The sequence below is a fragment of the Rhinolophus ferrumequinum genome, chromosome 20 (assembly GCF_004115265.2).
Source record: "Rhinolophus ferrumequinum isolate MPI-CBG mRhiFer1 chromosome 20, mRhiFer1_v1.p, whole genome shotgun sequence".
NCBI lineage: Eukaryota > Metazoa > Chordata > Mammalia > Chiroptera > Rhinolophidae > Rhinolophus > Rhinolophus ferrumequinum.
Window position 1 is genome coordinate 12,240,755 of NC_046303.1, and position 20,091 is coordinate 12,260,845.

General features: G+C 40.7%; 1 protein-coding gene across 2 annotated transcripts in view; it reads right to left on the minus strand.

Annotated features, from left to right (window-relative positions):
• The window catches only part of PLEKHA8 (pleckstrin homology domain containing A8), a 48,247-nt gene extending 28,241 nt beyond the window's left edge, over nt 1-20,006 (minus strand). For both annotated transcript variants that reach the window (XR_004421142.1, XM_033088175.1), the window contains exon 1: nt 19,576-20,006. Coding sequence is in view for 1 of the 2 variants with exons in the window: in XM_033088175.1 (XP_032944066.1) it covers nt 19,576-19,615 (40 nt within the window). In the remaining variant the exon portion in view is untranslated. The remainder of the gene's footprint in view (nt 1-19,575) is intronic.
• Between the last annotated feature and the right edge of the window lie 85 nt (nt 20,007-20,091).

The following is a 20,091-nucleotide window of genomic DNA, read 5'->3' on the forward strand; positions in this document are numbered from 1 at the left end:
GCTCCAGGCCTGCTCAGGAACAGACATCTGATGTTGGGTCCTTGGGGAGTGAGTCACACAAACCAGGTGCATAAGACACCAATCGGTGTCAAAATGGTGTTGATTTACTACGCTCTAACAGGAGCTTAGTGCGCTTCCTGGAGCACCCCCAGCCCAAGATCATGGTACAGAGAAACCACATATGCAATCAGGGAGCTGAATGGTAAGCACTAAATCTAAACTCAGGCACAGGAGGTAGGTGGCAGGAGAGAGGTGTCCCTCATTGTTTACTTCCTTGGGGTCTGCTTTTCTAGGAACCAGAATACTCAGGCCTGCCAGGCACCATATCTCTCACATCCTTAAACAAAGCTGGGTACGTACTGATTCTCAATATCCACCCTCTAGAAATTCATGGCAGTCACTGCAATATACTGCCATACAAGCCTTTCTCCCCCAGATAAGTAACCTTGTCTAAAACTATAACTTAGATTCCTCTTGTTATATTTTACGTTGAGGACTCCTTCCCAGGGAGACACCTAGACCTTTTACTGGATGGAAGGAGCCTCATGGCCTTATCTCAACACAAGTGCATTATTGGCTGGCCAACCTCTTGGGATGAACTTGTAAATTTTTATTTCAGAAAGTGATGCTTCCTGACCTAGACTTCAAATTTTATGGCAACTCAAACTTGAAGGCCACTGTTCGTGACACAAACATTATAACCCAGGAAACCACACTGATCATCAGACTATGTCTTGCTGAGCAGAGAATCACACTCCTGGAATTAGACATTATTGGTGATATGTTAGCCCTGTGAAAGAGAGTCTAAGTATTTACCCCTCAGGTCACCTCCCTGCACTGAAACAGATGAATCAATACCTGAGAACCTGAGAAATGCAAGAGAAATCAACTAGTCCAACCAGCTCATTTTACAGATAAGGAAACCAGTCCCAGGTAGATTAAGGTCACACAGGAAGTACACAGAAGATTTGGGAAGAAAACCATGTCTTTCTACCCTGCCCCTCCCAGCATAATAACCCTCAAGCCCCATTTCTAGAACTGTAGAACGGTAGCTACCCTGGTATAGAGCAGTAGAAGAAATGAAGGATACCCTCAATTACTACATTTTATCAATTTTAGAGCCCCATCTGTATTAGTCAGGGTTCTCCAGAGAAACAGAACCAATAGTATGTCTCCCTTTCTCTCTCTCTCCATATATATATATTATGCAACTTGACTGGGCTAGCTGCTGGTAAAACATAATTTCTAGGTGTGTCTCTGAGAGAGGTTAGCATCTGAATCAGTAGACTGAGGCAGGCGAGCCTCAGCCAATCCACTGTGGGCCTCAGTAGAACAAAAATATACATATATATATATATATATATCACATATACATATATATTATATATACAAAGTATAATATATATGTATATTATATATACAAAGGAATTGACTCATACAGTGATAGAGGCTGAGAAATCCCAAAATCTGCAGTCAGCAAGTGAGAGACCCAGGAGAGCCGATCGTAATTCCAGTCCGAAAGTCGGCAGGCTTGAGACCAAATAAGAACCGATGGTTCAGTCCAAGTCAGAAAGCAAGAAAAGATGAATGTCTCAGCTCAAGCACTCAGGCTGGAAGAGTTCCCTCTTCATCTTTTGGTTCCATTTAGGTCTTTGATTGATTGGATGAGGCCCACTCATTAGGGAAAACAATCTACTTTACTGGATCTATCAATTCAAATGCTACTCTCATCCAGAAACACCCTCACAGATACACCAAGAATGATGTTTGGCCAAGTCTGGGCACCCCCTGGCCCAGGTAAGTTGACACACAAAATTAATCATCACACATCATCAATTTTAAGATACATCATTATTTTATGTGTCACGAGAAAGAAAAAAAACCACCTGCTTATTCAGGCACGACATGGCATTGATTCTGAGACGTTTCCTGATTTCAGAGTTACTGAAATGTGGAAAAAAAAAGTCTAAATCTTTAAAAAATTTGGTACTACATTAGGTTTATTTTACAGGATCTGAAAAATGTAAAATATGCCTCCCCTTCTCCCCCCCGCCCCCCACACACAAAGCACAGCTGCAGTAAGTTCTGAAAGTAGCTGGTAAACAATAATAGTCACTGAAACAGTAACTTCCCTGTAACAGGTTCAGTATCTATTCAGAAGTTATAATTATGCTAGGGGAAGTTCAATATATCGTTATTGTTTGTTTTCTGGAGATTTAACCACAAAAACCATGACCAAGAAAAACTTTTCTTTAAAGCATAAAGTTCCTGGGATTTCAGAAGGCACATAAAGAGACCAGAGAAGTCTCATTCCCATTATGTATTCGCATCTCATTTAAAGGCAGAGCCATGGAGAGTCCGGAGTAGTGCTGGGACACTCTGCTCTTTCATGATGAAGCTCAGAGTCCGCTCAGGAATGATGAATTCTATGAGAAAAGAGGCATGGATGATGAAGAGCCCAGTAACCCACATCCTGTTTTAAATGAATCTGCCGTTACTTTGGTTGGTATACGATGGCTAACTTCATGTATCAACTTGACTGGGCTAGCTGCTGATAAAACATAATTTCTAGGTGTGTCTCTGAGAGAGGTTAGCATCTGAATCAGTAGGCTGAGGCAGGCGAGCCTCAGCCAATCCACTGTGGGCCTCAGTAGAACAGACAGGCAGAGTGAGGCCAAATTTGCTCTCTCCGTTAGAGCTGAGACATCCTCCATCCTCTCCCTTCTCCTGCCTGGTACACTGGCACACCTGGTTCCCGGGCTTTTGGACTCAGCCCTGGACTGACACCCTGCCCCCGTTCCCATTCTCAGGCCTTCGGACTCAGACTGAACTGCATCACCAGTTTTCCGATTTCTCCAGCGTACAGACAACAGATTGTGGAGTTTCCCAGTCTCCATAGCCGCATGAGCCAATTCCTGTCATAAATCTCCTCACATGTCTTATCAGTTCTGTTTCTCTGAAGAATCCTGGCTAATATATGTGGAAATGATAAAGTACTCAAGGTAACAACCGAGTAGATGAAAACTGTCTGTACCACTCCCTGCTTCCTTAGCGTGAGACTAAACCCCACTCCCTTTTTCTTGCCATCCTCCCCTGGAGATGGAATGTGCTGTCAGCCAAACTCCCTGCTTGGAAGGATTAGGAAAGAAACCTCAACAAGCAAGGAAAAGTTTTAACTCATATAAACTCCTGCTGCCAGGGAGCGGGAAGGGGAATAAAAGTATTTAAATGTCAATTTCACATCCTTTGTATTATCCTGGATTATTTCCCTATAGAAAGTATAGTGCACATTTATTTTTGGCACCCTAGCATCTACTCCCCCACATTTCTATTACTGAAACCCCCTTCTCCACACTCTATCCATGTAGTTGGCGTGGGGCTGACCAGCTCCAGGTTCGGCATGTGATTCAGGCTTAAATGGAGCTTCACATCCCCTGTCCTCAACGATATATTACGTGATGGCAAAGAGACCCAACCAGAGATAATTCTGGGACTTTCGCTGGGACTGGGGAAAGGCAGCAAAGAAATGGATACTCTCTTTTTGCTTTGGTCTTAAAGATGTTGATGTGGAGCTGTGGGCAGTAATTTTGCCATCAAATGAGACTCAAACACGATTCACACATAAAAGGAAATTGGGTGGGAGGGCTTGAGGGAGGCAGGGAAAAGAGGCAAATCTGATGGCAGTTTCTGAACACATCAATCAAACCATGTCATACCCATAGATAAGATGCTCCGGATTTTCAGTGAGCCAATAAATATCCCTTTTTTACACAGAGTTGGGTTTGTCTGTAAATAAAAGATTTCTAAAGTGCCATGTGATCATCTCATGAAATGTAGAAAAAGCAGTTGACAAAGTCTAACACCCTTTCATAATAAAAACTCTCAACAAACTAGGAACAGAAGGGAACTTCTTCAATCTGATAAAGGCACAGCTAACATCAGACTTAATGACAAAAGACTGGTTGCTTTTCCCTGGTATCAAGAACAAGAAAGGGATGCTTGCTCTCACCACTTCAACATTTGTTGGAGGTTGCAGCCAGGGCAATTAGTGTATAAAATATGAGCCATCCAAACTGGAAAGCAAAGGCAGATCTACCTCTATCTACAGGACATGATCTTATATATTTAAAAAAAAAAAAAAAAAAAAAAAAAAAAAACCAAAGCCCTAAATAAGCCACTAAGAAAATTATTAAAATAAATGAGTTCAGCAAGGTTGCAAGATAAAAGACCAGTACACAAATATCAATTGTATTTCTACAGAGTTGTAATGAACAATCTGAAAATGAAATTAAGAAAACAACTCCATTTACAATAACATCAAAGAGAATAAAATACTTAGGAATAAATTTAACAAAAGAAGTGCAAAACTTACACTCTGAAAACTACAAACATTATTCAAAGAAATTAAAGATTTGAAGATCATTATTCCATGTTACCAGCTTGTCCTTTTCTCACACAGTGCAAATGTCTTGCTACATAATTAACAGCAGTTGTTTGCAAAATTCACTGTTTTCACTCAAGTAATGTTGAACAATATATATTTTTAATGAGCATAATTTTCTTTAAAAATGCACTTATGTTTGGATCTAAAATGACACAGCTCATGTTAATTTAGCACTGTATTTTCTTCCTTTCTTATTTCACATCAGCCACCATTTTAAAATCAAAGTTTCTGAATAGATGTTCTTATTCCTTTATAGATCTAAACCAAAAAAAGTGATTACTTGTGAGTCATATCCATATCTGACTAAAAAATACTGTCATTTCCTTTTTTACTCATCAGCCTTGTGGCAAGTAGCTCATCCAAACACATCACGAATAAAAAACAAAAAAACAAAAAGACTGTACTCTTATTAAAAAGGCACTCGAAGTTAAAAAAAATATTTAGTTTTAAATTTACACACAGTAAAATTTCTTTTTTGGTTAACAGTTCTGAGTTTTGATAAGTGCAGAGTCCTCTAACAATGACCATAATAACCAAGAAGCAGAAAAATTCCATTATCTTCTCCTTAAAGTTCCCTTGTGCTATTCCTTCGTAGCCAGGCCCTATCTCCACGCCCTCCACACACACACTTTACCCCTGGCCAACCACTCCTGTGTTTTCATATTAAATTGAAAATACTTTCCAATTTTCTTGGAGACTTCCTCTTTGACCCATGGGTTACTTAGAAGTGTACTTTTTAATTTCCTAATATTTGGGAATTTCCCACAACTTTTTGGCATTGTTTTCTAGTTTACTTCTACTAAAGACACAGAACATTCTTTTAAATCTGGCAGGCTTTCTACGACAGCCTACAATATGGTCCATCTTCCATGAATGTTCCACGTGCATTTGAAAAAATGCAGTATTCTGCTGTTGTTTGGGGGATTATTCTATAAATGTCAATTGGTTGACAGTGTTCAGATCTATATATTTGAATAATTTACTGTCTATTTGTTCTACAGATTACTGAGAGTTACTGAATGTTGAAGTTTCCATGTACAATTGTGGATCTATTTCCCCTTTCAGTTCTATCAGTTTCTGCTTCATACAGTTTGACATTCTGTTTTTAGATGTGTACACATTTAAATTCCTGTCTTTTTGAGGAATTGACTCTTTTATAATTATGCAATGTCTTCTTTATCCCTTGCAATTTTTCCCAGTCTACTTTGTCTAATATCAATATAGCCAATCCAGCTTTCTTTTTATTAGTATTTCCATTGTATACTTTTTCCTATCCTTTTATTATTTTTTCAATGTTTAAAAAGGACTTTAAGGGTGGCCGGATAGCTCAGTTGGTTAGAGCGCAAGCTCTTAACAACAGGGTTGCCGGTTCAATTCCTTTGCTGCGCCCCACATGCTGCGCCCCCTGCAACTAAGATTGAAAACGGAGACTGGACTTGGAGCTGAGCTGTGCCCTCCACAATCAGATTGAAAGAGCACCGACTCGACTTTGAGCTGATGGGCCCTGGAAAAACACACTGTTCCCCAATAAAAAATTAAAAAAGACTTTAATTTTTAAGAGCACTTTTAGGTTTAAAACAAAATTGAGAGGGAGATACAAAGCTTCTCCCGGGCCTCCTGCCCCCACACTGGCATAGCCTTCCCCACTATCGGCATCACTCACTAGAATGGTACATTGTTTTCCTTTTACATTGATACATCATAATCACCCAAAGTTCATAGTTTACCCTAGTGTTCACTCTTGCTATTGTACATTCTATGGGTATGTGTATAATGATATGTATCCTTCATTATTCAAATCCCACCACAAACCCCCAACCTCCCAGCAGTCACTTATTGTTTTGTTTCCATAGTTTTGCCTTTTCCAGAACGTGTCATATAGCTGGAATCACTCAGTGTGTAACCTTTTCAGATTGGCTCTTTCACTGAGTAATATACATGTAAGACTATTCCATGTCTTTTCATGGCTTGATAGCTTATTTATTTTAAGGGTTGAATAATATTTTAAGGGTTGAATAATATTCCATTGTCTGGAAAGACCACAATTTATTTACCCATTTACCTACTGAAAGACATCTTGGTTTCTTCCAAGTTTTTGCAATTATGAACAAATAAATCTGCTATCAAGATCCTTGTGCAGGTTTTGTGTGGACGTGAGTTTTCAATTCCTTTGGGTAAATACCGAGGAGTATGACTGTTGAATGGCTGGAGTATGTTTGGTTTTGTGAGAAACCTACAAACTGTATTCTAAAGTGGCTGTGCATTTTGCATTCCCGTCAGCAACGTATGAACGTTCTTGCTCTCCATCCTTGTTAGCATTTGGTGTTGTCAGTGTTTAGGATTTTGGCCATTCTAATAGGTGTGTCATGGTATTTCTTAGTCGCTTTAGTTTGCATTTCCTTGATAACCTATGAGGTAGAGCTACTTTTCATATGCTTCGCTACCATCTGTATATCTTTGGTGAAGTGTCTGTTGAGGTCTTTGGCCCATTTTTAAAAAATCAGGTTCTTATTTTTGTATTGTTGAGTTTTAAGAGTTTTTGTATATTTTTATCCTTTGGTCAGATGTATCTTTTACAAATATTTTCTCTGAGTCTGTGATTTGTCTTCTAATTCTCTTGATATTGTCTCTCACAGAACAAAAGTTTTTATTTTAACAAAGTCTAGCTAATTCTTTCATGGCCTGTATCTAAAAAACATCAAAATAACCAAGGGCATCTAGGTTTTCTCCCAAGTTATCTTCTAAGAGTTTTATAGTTTTACATTTCACATTTAAGTCTATTATCCATTTTGAGCTAATTTTGGTGAAGGGTGTATGATCTGTGTCTACATTCATTTTTTTGCACATGGATGTCCAGTTGTTCCAGCACCATTTGTTGAAAAGACTGTCTTTGCTCCATTGTATTGTCTTTGCTCATTTCTCAAAGATTAGTTGATTGTATTTATATGGGACTACTTCTAGGCTCTCTAGAAGTAGTCTCTCGATTTGTCTATTTTTTCACCAATACCACACAATGATGATTACTATACCTTTACAGTAAGTCTTGAAGTCAGGAAGCATCAGTCTTTTAACTTTGTTCTCCTTCAGTATTGTGTTGGCTATTCTGGATCTTTTGCCTCTCCATATAAACTTAAGATTCAGTTTTTTAACATCCATAAAATAACTTGCTAGAATTTCTGACTGGGATTGCACTGAATTTACAGATCAAGTTGGGAAGAACTGACATATGGACAATATCGAGCCTTCCTATCCATGAACATGGAATATCTCTCCATTTACTTAGTTCTCTGATTTCATTCACCAGTTTTATAGTTTTCCTCATATAGATCTCACACATATTTTCTTAGATTTATTCCTAAATATTTCATTTTAGGGGGTCCTAATGTAAATGGTGTTGTGTTTTAAATTTCAAATTCCACTTGTTCATTGTTGGTACATAGGAAAGCAATGGACTTTTCTACATATTAACCTTGTATCTGCAACCTTGCCATAATGGCTTATTGTTCCAATACTTTTGTCAATTCTTTCAGATTTTCTACATAGGCAGTCATGTCATCTACAGACAAAGACAGTTTTATGTCTTCCTTTCCAATCTGTATACTTTTTATGGCCTTTGCTTTCCTTATGACATTAGCAAGAACTTCCAGTATGATGCTAAAAAGAAGTGATGAGAAGGGACAGCCTTGCTTTGCATCTGATCTTAGTGGGAAAGCTTCCAATTTCCCATCATTAAGTATGATGTTACATGGTCTTTATCAAGTTGAGAAAGTTCTCCTCTAGTCTCAGTTTACTGAGTTTTTATCATGAATGGGTGATGTGTCAAATGCCTTTTGGGTATCTATTGATATGATCATGTGATTTTTCTTTTTTAGTCTGTTGATGTATGAATTACATTAATTGATTTTCAAATATTGAAGCAGCCTTGCGTATCTGGGATAAATTCCACTTGGTCATGGTGTACAATTCTTTTTATACATCTTTGGATTCGATTTGCTGATATGTTGTTGCAGATTTTCACATCTATGTTCATATATCTTTTTATTTTTAATCTATCTATATTTCTATATTTAAAGTAGGCTTCTCATAGACAGCATATAGTTTGGTCTTGTTATCTGACAATCGGTGTCTTTTAATTCATTTGTTTAGACCATTTTCATTTAACATATGATAGATATATTTGGAATTAGGACCAGTGTTTTATTATTTCTCTGATTGTTTCCTGTTTTTTTTTTTTCTTTTTCAGATTACTTTGTCCCTCCCTTTCCTGCTTTCTTTTGGTTTATATAATTCCATTTTAATTTACCTATTGGGTTTTTTGCTGTATCTCTTGGTATTTGTTCACTGGTTGCTCTAGGGTTTATGAAATACATATCTAGCTTTTCAGCCTATTTAGAATTAATATTTTACCATTTCAAGTCCTTTTAGCCTTCCTTCTTTATGTTATAGTTATCATTTGTACTACGTCTACATAAAGTGAACACCCCCTGATAATGTTTTAATTTTTGCTTCCAGCAGTCATACACATTTTAAAGAACTTAAGAGAGAAAAACAGTCTATTATATTTACTCAGATATTTATCATTTCTGTTGCTTTTCCTTTAATCCTGATGCTCAAAGTTTCCCCTGGTATCATTTCTCTTCAGCTTAATGAACTACCTTTAGCCATTTTTCCCCCAAGTCTTCTAGCATCCATGGTTTCTGATAAGAAATCCCAGATACTGCAGATGTGCAAATCCCAGATACTGCAAATCCCAGATACTTTCTATTCTTGCTGTTTTTGAGATTTTTTTAGTTTTCAGAAGTTTCATTACGTGTGTGGGTATGTGTTTCTTTGAGTTTACACTGCTTGGAATTTGGTGAGCTTCTTGAATCTGTAAATTTGTAGTTTTCACCTAATTTGGGAAGTTTTCAGTTCTTATTTTTTCAAGCCCCTTTTCTTCACCAACATCATTCTACTTTCCCCTTCTCCTTTCTCCAAACCCAGAATGTTAGACCATTTGTTACTGCCCCACTGGTCCCTGTAGTTTTATTCATTTTTCCTCCAATGTTTTTTTCTCTCCGTTCTTCAGACTGGATAATTTCTATTAATTTATCTTCAAGTTCGCTGATCCTTTCCTGTGTCATGTGTACTCTACTGAGCCCATCTACTGAGTTTATTTTTTAAATTTCAAATGTCATGCTTTTTAGTTCTAAAATGCCCATTTAGGTTTTTTTTAATAGTTTATATTTTTCTTCCAAGAATCTCTACCTTTTCATTTGTTTCAAGAATGTTCATCTTTACCATGTTTGTCGTTTAAGTGTTGTCTTCCCTCTCCTGTCTGCCCATTATTATTTACTTTTCAGTGTGCTCAGATAGTTGCTTTTAGTATTTTTCTCAGAGATTTTAGTTATAATGAGTGGGAGAGAGGCTGCAGTGGGCTAACTCCATTTTGGCCCAATGAGAACATTCTTAACTAGAACAACTAGCAAGATGCCCAGTAAGTGTAATAACAGTTAGGACACATCACTCTGCCTATAAACCCATCATAGTTTCTTCAGAACTTTTGCCAATTAGGTGTTAGGGGACAACAGTCTTACTGTTTTCCAATCTTATAGTTTAACAGAAGAAAAAGAAAAGAAAACATTAATAAATAAAACATTAATAATAAAAAAGAAAACACTGTGAATTTTTAAAATCCATAATGAAATACTGCTGTGTAAAAATGCAGAAAAACATAAGAAGAGGTTATTTAAATCCATTTGTAGAAAATTAAGCCAAATGGAAAGAAAAAAATGAAGGAAAGGTGCTTTTCCATTAACCATAAGGAAAAAAAATAGTGACCATAATTAAGCAGGTATAGAATGGGAGAAACAAAAGGGGTGAATAAGTCCCTAACTTCTTTCAGCTTTAGTTCCTTTTCTACAGAATTACAGCATGAGCTTAATAGTCTCTAGAAGTCTCTTATAGCTTTCAAAATCTGTAAATCTCCATCTTCGTACAAAACCACAGGAAACTCAATTCTTTCACAGAACCTATTTCAAGAGAACGCAACCCATCTCAAGAAAATAAAGTGAGATTAAGTTTCTTGATAGGATGGACAATCTCTCTGAAGTGATGAGGCAAGACTTAACTTATTCAGCCTAAGTTGTGGCTGCTGTTTTCATAACCTAGATACATTAGGTTATGGTTATAATACATAATATTATGGATGTTGTATAGATATGTTAGGAAAAGAAAACAACTGTCCCATTTTTAATTGAGGCAAAATCATTATCGAGCCCCGACTGCCATAGCAGTGGTATTTTCCACTGCCCAGCCCTGGGTGCTAAATCATACGCCACCTCATCAGAGCCCTTCCCGTAACTCCGCTCCCCTGCAGGAGCTCCAGACAGGACAGTGGATAACAAAGCCTTGGGCTCCTCTGCCAGGTCAGTCAGTAAGGATTTTACTGCAGCTGGGGAACAAGGAAGAAGAAGAGACACCCCTAATAATAACAGATAATAACCAAGCATTAGCTAAATTATAGGCTTCTTAATTTATCATCAATTAATTCAAAAAGCATTTTTTGAGCACTTATAATTTACCAGGCTTGGTGATTTATAGAAAAGAAGATCCCAGCCCTCAAAGAGTGACAGTCCACTGGGGAGTCAGGCATGCAGATGGCGAGGAGACTCTAATTACAATATATTACATCAAATTCTCTTTAGAGCCTGCTGTGAGAACCTGCTGTAAGTCAGCTCCCCTGTGTGCTTTGGGCTTCTGAATCGGGTACCTGTTACATTTACTTGTTCTGGGCAATGCCTCTCATTATGTCCCATCATCGCCTTACGCAAGAGAATGGAGTCAGGAAACTTTGGTTCAAGTTCAGACTCATAATATCCAGATATGTCATCCTAAGCACATCACGATTCCCCTGGGCATTATTTTCTAATTTATAAACGGAGAGAGATGGACTGAGTATCTAAGGTGTGGCATGTCATCTTCATTCTGACTGTAATGTCTCTCCCAACAAATCCAGCATCCTAACTCCAGACTCAAGCAAATAAAGGGAGGTTACATTCCTTGATAGGATTGACAATCTCTCCGAAGTGACGACTCGAGATTTCATGTAATCAGCATAAATTAGCTCCAAAGCTGAAGGTCAGTTGTGCCTACCCCTCCAGGTCAGTCCCTAAACGCTTCCCAACCACCCGCATTTCCAGCATTCCACTGTGCCCATACCGGGGCATAAAGGCATGGCATGGAGTCGGGCAGACCTGGGCTCAAGATTTATTTGCTGCACGATTTTACGTTAATGATCTTGTAACCTTGGTTTATTCATCTGTAAAATGGGGATAATGCCTCCCTTCTCCCCCTCCCTTGTCATCTTGCTGTGTATTTCAGTTTTCCCTCCTCCTTTATCCTGTTTCAGCCAGCTGAATCTTCCTTACATATTGTGGTTACCTGCTCTTTTCTCCTATTCAAAAACCCCAGGTGCCCACTACCAAATCAATTCTAATCTCTCAGGTTTGGCTTGGCATAATAATTGAACCGCATCCCAGCAATACTCCAGCATTTCCTCCTGCTCCCAGACAGGAAGTCTCCTTTTTATCCCTGCTGGTTCCTTCACTGAGTCACTTCTGTTCCCTCACCTTCCTCCTTTTGTCAGGCCAATTCCACCCACCCTTTGGTTCCGCCTCCTCCATGAAGTTTTCTGTGACCACTCCTGAAAAAGGATTCTCCTCATTTTTCTTGACAAAGATACGCCTGTCTCTTTTGACCCGTTGTATACCTTCCTCACATAATGACTTTCTTCTCTCCTGATTTCTGGCTACTTAGACTGGCCTTAGAAGTTGAAGGGTGGGTCTCCATCCAAACGGTATATATTGGCCAGCAGAAGCAGAAAAGCAACGGGACATCTGTGATGTCAACTGCGATGACCAAAGACGAACATTCCAGCCTGCCAGGTGTGCCCTGAATTTGCCTTTAACATTCCAGTCAAAAGCCCCAAGTGATAGGTAACACCTAACTGCACCTAGGGACCGGCCATATGCAATGTGGTCTGTCTCAGCCTAACCAGCCACGGCCTCAGAGCAATCACATAAAAGCTTCAAGGTCAAAATCACAAATTTAGCTGGAAGAGCATTTTCATAGCTGAGTAGAATTTCCACTACACTATGATCTCCTTGAGAACAAGGATCATGTCTTGCTCCAAACAGTATCCCTAACACCCACACAGGGTCTGGTAAGAAGCTGATGCTCAGTGCTTCTTGATTGAATGAATGAATGATTGACTGACAGATTGGGGGCTATTAGACAGTGTAAAAAGTAGATTGCTAAAACCATTCCTCTGGTATTTTGAAATTCAAGACAGAGCCCTCCTTGTTTTGAACTATACAGAAATAATTCTATCTGAAGGACATAGGGTAGATTCTTAAACAAACGATATTTTGCTTCCTTTGATGTGAAAGGAATACCGAGAAAGGTCAACCCTGTCTCTGGCTAAGTCAATAGGGATTATCCATTTCTCCATCTCCCTTAGACCTCTCACACCCTCTACCAGCCAACGCAAAACAGATCCAGAGAGAGAAATGCCCAAGCATCCTGGTATTGTTTGGCCTTACTCTCCCTGTTGTCTCATTCATCTGTCTTGTGTCCAATGATAGCTCCACTGCCCATTTTTCTGTCTGTCTCAAATCTACTCCTAATGAATTTTAACTGGCTTTTGCTCAATTCTAAACAGATGAAAGTAGTGGTAAAAGGAAGTGGTAAGGATTAAACATTGAGAGTAAAGTCCAACAAGCATGGTTCTCAGGCTTCTTCAGTCCACAGACCATTTCAATGACATAAGACTCTATGGGTCACTGCTAACATTTCTAAACCACATCACACATCAAAATCAATGGAAAGATTGGTGCTGCTTTTGATGGAGTGCCAATGAGGCTATGGTCTGACATCTCTTATGTTCCCTAACAAATATTAATTTTTGCTGGAAACAGAAGTATAGACCAGTGATACACAGAATTATACTGTGATCTGTTATTATCGTTCACCCAAAAACATGACTGTCAGAGGACTGCAGAGTCAATTCCAAAATTGATAGTTTATTGGAATCTTTTCCTTTATACTTTATACCCGCCCAACTTCCAAAAGGAGGATTTAAGGAATTCAAAATACATACACTCTCAGAAGCCACGAGGAGCCACAATTCACACACAGATAGTATAAACTGAACTTTTCGGGCATCACTAACCAAAACGGCTATCCAATTAATCTCCCCTTAAGTGAACTATGTACCAGGCAGCTGCATATATGTTACCCATTTCATCTTTATAACAAACTTAGTGTGGCCACTATCCTTGACGTCATCTTAACACTAAAGCTCAGGGAGATGAAGTAACTTGCTCAAGGTGTCAGTACTAGTAAGCAACAGAGCAGAGGTTTGAAGTCAGGGCTTTCTGACTCCAGCCTTTTACACTTCAAGGTAGGCATTCAAATAAATATACTGGCTCATGGTCCTATGACTGAAACCACGAGTACAGAGTTGACTACTGCTATCTATGTGCAAAGCAGGAAGTTGTACACTTATCTCACATCATACACAAAAGTTAATTCAAAATGTATCAAAGACCTACATTTTAAGAGCTAAAACTATACAAACTTTTAGAAAAAAACAGGAGTAAATCCTCATGACCTGAAGTTAGGCAATGGTTTCCTAAGACATGACACTAAAAGCATGAGCAATAAAATAAAAAACTGATAAACTAGACATCAAAATTAAAAACTTTTGTGCTGCAAAAGATGCCATCAAGAAAGTGAAAGACAATCTACAGAACAGGAAAAAATATTTATAAATCGTATGTATGATAAGGAACTCGTATCCAGAATAAAGAATTCTTACAATTCCACAATGAAAAAATAAACTCAATGAACAAATGGGCAAAGGATGGGAACAGGTATTTCTCCAAAGAAGATATACAAATGGCTAATCACATGAGAAGATGATCAACGTCATTACTCATCAGAGAACTAGAAATCAAAACCACAATGAGATACCACTTTAACACACCAGGGTGGGTATAATTAAAGACAGACAATAACAAGTGTTGGTGAGGATGTGGAGAAATAGGAATCTTCTTTCATTACGGGTAAGACTGTCAAATGGGGCAGCTGTTTGGAAAACAGTCAGGCAGTTCTCCAAACTGTTAAAGAAAGAGTTGACATTATGACCCAGCAATTCCACTCCTAGGTTTATATTCAAGAGAAAGGAAAACACATCCACACAAAAACCTGACACAAATGTTCACAGCACCATTATTCATAATCAAAAAATGGAGCAACTCCAATTCCATCGGTTGATGAATGGATAAACAAAATGTGTTATATCCATACCATGGATGAATAAAAAGGAATGAAGTACTGATACATGCTAGAACAACGATGAACTCGAAAAACACTATCCTGGGTAAAAGAAGTCAGCCACAAAAAGACCACATAATGTATGATTCCATTTATATGAAATGTCTAGAACAGGCAAATTTATACAGACAGAAGATTAGTAGTTGCCAAGGCCAAGAGCAGGTGGGGTGGCAGTGATGGCTAACATGTACTGGGTTCTTTCTGGGATGAAGCAAATGTTGTAAAATTGATTATGATGACAACTGCACTCTGTAAATATACTAAAAGCCACTGACTCATATACTTTAAATGGTGAAATTTACGATTGGTGAATCATTATCTCAAGGAAGATGTCAAACAAACAAACAAAGGTTGACCAGTGACTGTGAGACCATGATAATCTTGCTCTGGATCACTCACATTCTAGAGTGATCTCCTCTTGGCACTCTTTCCACAGCACAAGCACGCAAAGGCAAGAGTCGCCTTCCTCCACCTGGGGGCTCTGGAGTAAGCACCTCCTCAGACCATCTGGTCAGCATGATGCAAGCTTTTGTCATTTTTGGAATGCAGTGCTGCAATGTGCTTATGCCCCAACCTGCTGGAGGGGCCCGAGAAGCCTGCAGCTGGCTGGAGCTCATGGCAGCGGCCCTCCTGTCTGCTGAGTGGGCAGGAAAGGGACCTAAAACTGCAAAGCAGAACACTCACAGTACGGCTTAGAAATGTTCCTTGCGACAAAACATGTGCACAACACTGGACAAAGTCTTCCCCACTCCTGGAGCCTTCCCCACCTCCGAACCCGAAATAGAGTCCGCTGTTCTACATCAACATACTTTAAATACAGGTGCATTCGGCATCAGCTAGAATTATATAATGATCAAGCAGGAAGGACCTTTCCAAGTGTTATGTGATGGAGCACTGACTCCAGAGCCACTTCCTAACTGCGTGATCTGGGGCCAGTTCCCTCACCTTTTAGTGTCTCAGTGTCTCCATCTGGAATATGGGAATGATAAAGGCAACTGCTTCCTACAATTGCTGTGAAGATCAAATGAGTTGATCCATGTACAATGTTTAGAATAGTGTCTGGAACATTATAAGTGTTAAGTTTTTTTTACTCTTCTGATAAATATTCACTGAAAAATCTCATTTCTTTCTTTCTTTCTTTCTCTCTCTCTCTCTCTCTCTCTCTCTCTCTCTCTCTCTTTCTTTCTTTCTTTCTTTCTTTCTTTCTTTTTACTGGAGGATGACACTAAAGCTCAGAATAGTAAAATGACTGCAGCTGGTAGTGACAGCGCTAGTCTAGCATCAAACTTCAGGTGTCTTTCAGTCCTCAACTCGTGTTCTACTATAGAGCATCAATGTATAACCATGCATATCTAATATTCTTTGACTCACTTTTAGGGCTTGAAAGATACCAATAACAGACAGACGGTGCTTAGCACCATGTCTCACATTATAAAGGTGTTGGTGAAATATTTAATGCATTCCCTTTTCATTGCAGGTTTAATCTTCTAATATCTGAAGAGAGGGTCTGACAGTAAATCCCACAATGTCCAGTGTTCTGCCGCTCCAAAGGCAGGCTGGCTCAGGACTGCTGAAGAAAACACATACAAGCGCCCCGCCCCGCCCCCACCCCCACCATTTCCCCCTGAAGGAGCACCTGAGTATGCCTAGCATAGTAGGGGAAAGATACTTCCTTTCTTTCTGTATTTTAGGGGTACACTCATGCAAGCAATTTAGCTGCTATTCTCAGGGCTTGATGTTTTTAACTTTTAGTAACTGATACATACTAGTTTAATTCGAGGCAAGAGAAGTTCACAAAATAACTATATTATTTGACAAAATACAATAAATGCAGCCAAGGTGTGCTTTTAAACAATTGTATCACCTCTCTCTCTCTCACACACACACACACACACACACAATCCCTCCACAGTACTGAAACCCGCCTACGAGGCCCTGCCATCTCAGGCCTCCACCTACCTCTGCAGCCTTGTTGGAGCCTCACTCTTCTCAGCTCCCCCCATGCGCATGCGGGTCTTCTTTCCTTTCCTCAAACTCACCGATCTCTATTCTGCTTTAGGGCCTTCACACTAGCATTGCCTTCCCCCCAAATTCTTCTTTACAGCTCCAACTGCATCTCTGCCTTGGCCTCGCCGCCCAGCTAGCTTCAATTTATCCTTAAGGCTCTGCGGAAATCTTTCCCTCACAAACCTTCCCCCGTGATCCAGACTAGCCTCCTGTCTTCCCCTCGCTGCAAATCACACACGCGTGGGAACCCGCTGCTAAAGCATCTGGCTTGGGTAACGCATGCCACTTACCCAGTGAAAGTCTTTCTCCCCCGCAGACTGCGAGCTCAAGGAAGGCAGGGGCTGTGTGTCCTGTGCAGCACCGCTTGCTGTGCGCCTAGTGTGCCTAGCAGTGCCCAGCGCAGAGCAGGTGAATACAATTAAGAACATTCTTCAAGGATTCAAAGGATTAGCTGACAAACTGATTGCCTAACTTCTCCACTCAAATTTGACACAAGGCATTCCATATCAAGCTGTGCGCATGACAGAAATAAACAAACTACACAAATGGGTTATGTACTCCCTTTGGAGAAAAAACTCAGAATAAACAAAATCTTGGACTGGGAGTCTATGTATTTTAAAATTACTATGTGCAAAATCATAAGGAAAAGAAAATGTTACTCTGGAAAACAAGTTTTACGAGAAGAAAAAGTAGTGATGTCTGCATCAAAGCTTGTCATTAACACGCACAGTGTGCTCTTTTGGGGAGATCAACTCGCAAAGGAGGGTGGAAGAAACAAGAACGCATTTGTCGGTCCTCGGCTATTACTATTGCTTTCCAAGGTAACTTTATCTCCTAATGAAAGGGAATGTGCTGAACCAAAATTCTAAGTATATCCAAGAAAAGTACCCAGTGGTCTGATGGGCTTCTATGAACAGTGTGCCCGCATGGAGACAGCCCCTGGGCCAAGGGAACCAGCAGCCTGGTGTAAGGACAACTGCCTGTGGCAATGGCTCTCCTTTAGGGCTTCCACCCTGGCATCGCTCACAGAATTAACTTCTCTGACTTGGAGAAGAAAAAAGTAGACTGTTTTCCAACAGAACAGATGCTATAGGCATCGCATGATAAAGATTCCAAAAGATCCTTCTAGAGAAATTTGGCTTTATTGAAGGCTAACACAAAAACAGTCAGGAAAAATATAAATAAATAAAAAATAAAAGCAAGCATTCCATGACCAGAAAATAGGTACTGTACTAAAAGACTAAACAAAAGAGATGGAAAAAAAGAAGAGCCTTGAGGATGAAAGAAAAAAAGTTAAAAAGCACATGTGGTGGAAAGGGGTGAAAGACCAGCTACTAAAGTTTATGTAAGGGCCTAAAATCCATACATCTCAGAGCTTGGAGATACCGCAAAAGGAAAAATTAAATAAGCATCCTCCCTGTAGGTTAGTAGAATGTTAGTCAGCCTCCATTCCTGAAGTTCATCCATGAGTTATCTGTATCTAATGCAATCACTCGACATCAATGAAGGTCCCTGAAGCAAAGTCCAGATCTTCTTACACCTTTCCTCATTCAGTCTCTATTAATGATTACAGGAGAAATAAATAAAAAAATAACCACATTATTCACAGGGAAGAGATTCTGGGTACATCCAACAGGTGCACTCTGGACTGTGCTGTGTAAGCTCATCAGTCACTACGCCACCTGAACCGCCTGAATCGTCGTCCCACACACATCAGTCCCTAAAACACTCCAGAGCACCAGCACACCACAACCTTTAAAAAACTGTCCTTTCAGGAAGGATGGGAAAATACTGTTTTTCCTTCACTCTAGAAGATACTGGGAATATTTCTGGTTTCAAATACATTGCTATTAGAATGAAAAAGTGCTTAGCTTTTTCCCATTATAAAAGGTTCCCCAAAAGTGCCTAGCACAATTTCCAGCATACAGAAGGCTTTTATTAAATACCGGTTGCACAAATGCAAACAAACAAAAAAAATTCTTGTTCTGAATCATAATTCATAGCTTAAGAATAGTTAAGACCTTCTCAAGATATGAAGGAAGTACTTCCACAAATTGGAAAGGAGACTGGGTACTATTTTTAAGCCATTTTGCTCAGCAGGGCAAGAAAACTTGCTAATATTTGCATTGATTTTATGGTAATTTCTGAGTCTGTAAAACAAAAAGAAATGCTCAGCGAGAAAACCAAAAACCTTGTGCAAACCTTGGAGCTCTGAAACTGTTGAGACAGAACTCTGATACCTTGGTGTGCACGCACTTGACTCTGAAGGTGACAAAAGGAAAAAAGTGTCCTATGTTTGGAAAAGGACCTTTCACCTCTGGAATTCCACGTAACTGCGGGCATTTATTTGAAATCTTCCATCCCATCTGCTGACCAAGTGAGACCAGCTCCTTCCCCAGAATTCGAGAGACTGACTCCCAGAGGACCCCACTGCAGGAGTCAGCGCCTCCTCCCGCTGACACGGAGGGCAGCGTGCCTTTCCAGTCACCCCAAATCTCAGGATTTCGTAGCTTTCCTTGAAGTGAACGGGCTGCTCCTGCCCTCACCCAGTCCAACGGGGGAATGTGCTCGTACAGCCTGGGGGCATACAGTCCTTTGAAAGAACTGCTTTGGGGAAATATTCCCGGTCCGCACAGGTCCCTCTGGTACCAGGAGGGGCCATGACCACGACCCCCAGGAGGCGAGTCCCAACGCCGCCCGCGGGCCGCTCAGACAAAGGACCCGGCCCCTGGCGCGCCCCCACTCACCGCTCAGATAGTTGGTCCACTTGTACAGCACCCCCTCCATCGTGCCCGCGACCCCTTCGCCCCTGCCGCCCCGGGGCCGCGTTCCCTCGCTCGCCAGCACCCTCACTGTCCCAGGCCCCAGGAGGCGAGGAGCACCGGCAGCAAGGCCATCTCCCTGCGCTGCCGAGACGCCCACTCTCGGCGTCCCGGCCCGGTGCGGGGACACCCGGCAGGTCTCACATCGTCGGCCCGGGGATCGGGGTCACTGCAGCGGCCTCGGCACGTGAGGACGAGACGCGGTTGGCGCGCCTCTGCAAGGAGGCCAAGGCACGGGTGGGCCGGAGGGGAGGCTGAATCCTTTAAAGTGCCGCAAGTGAGGCAGCGGGTGGCTGGCTGCGCCAACGCGCGCTACCTGAGTCCTCCACCGGCCGGGCCCGGGGCCCGCTCGCGCATGCCCAGTGCACCACTCGCGCGCGCGTTCCGAAAATCCACTCCGGGGTTTGGCGGCGACGGCGGGGCGGGGCTGATGAAGCCCGA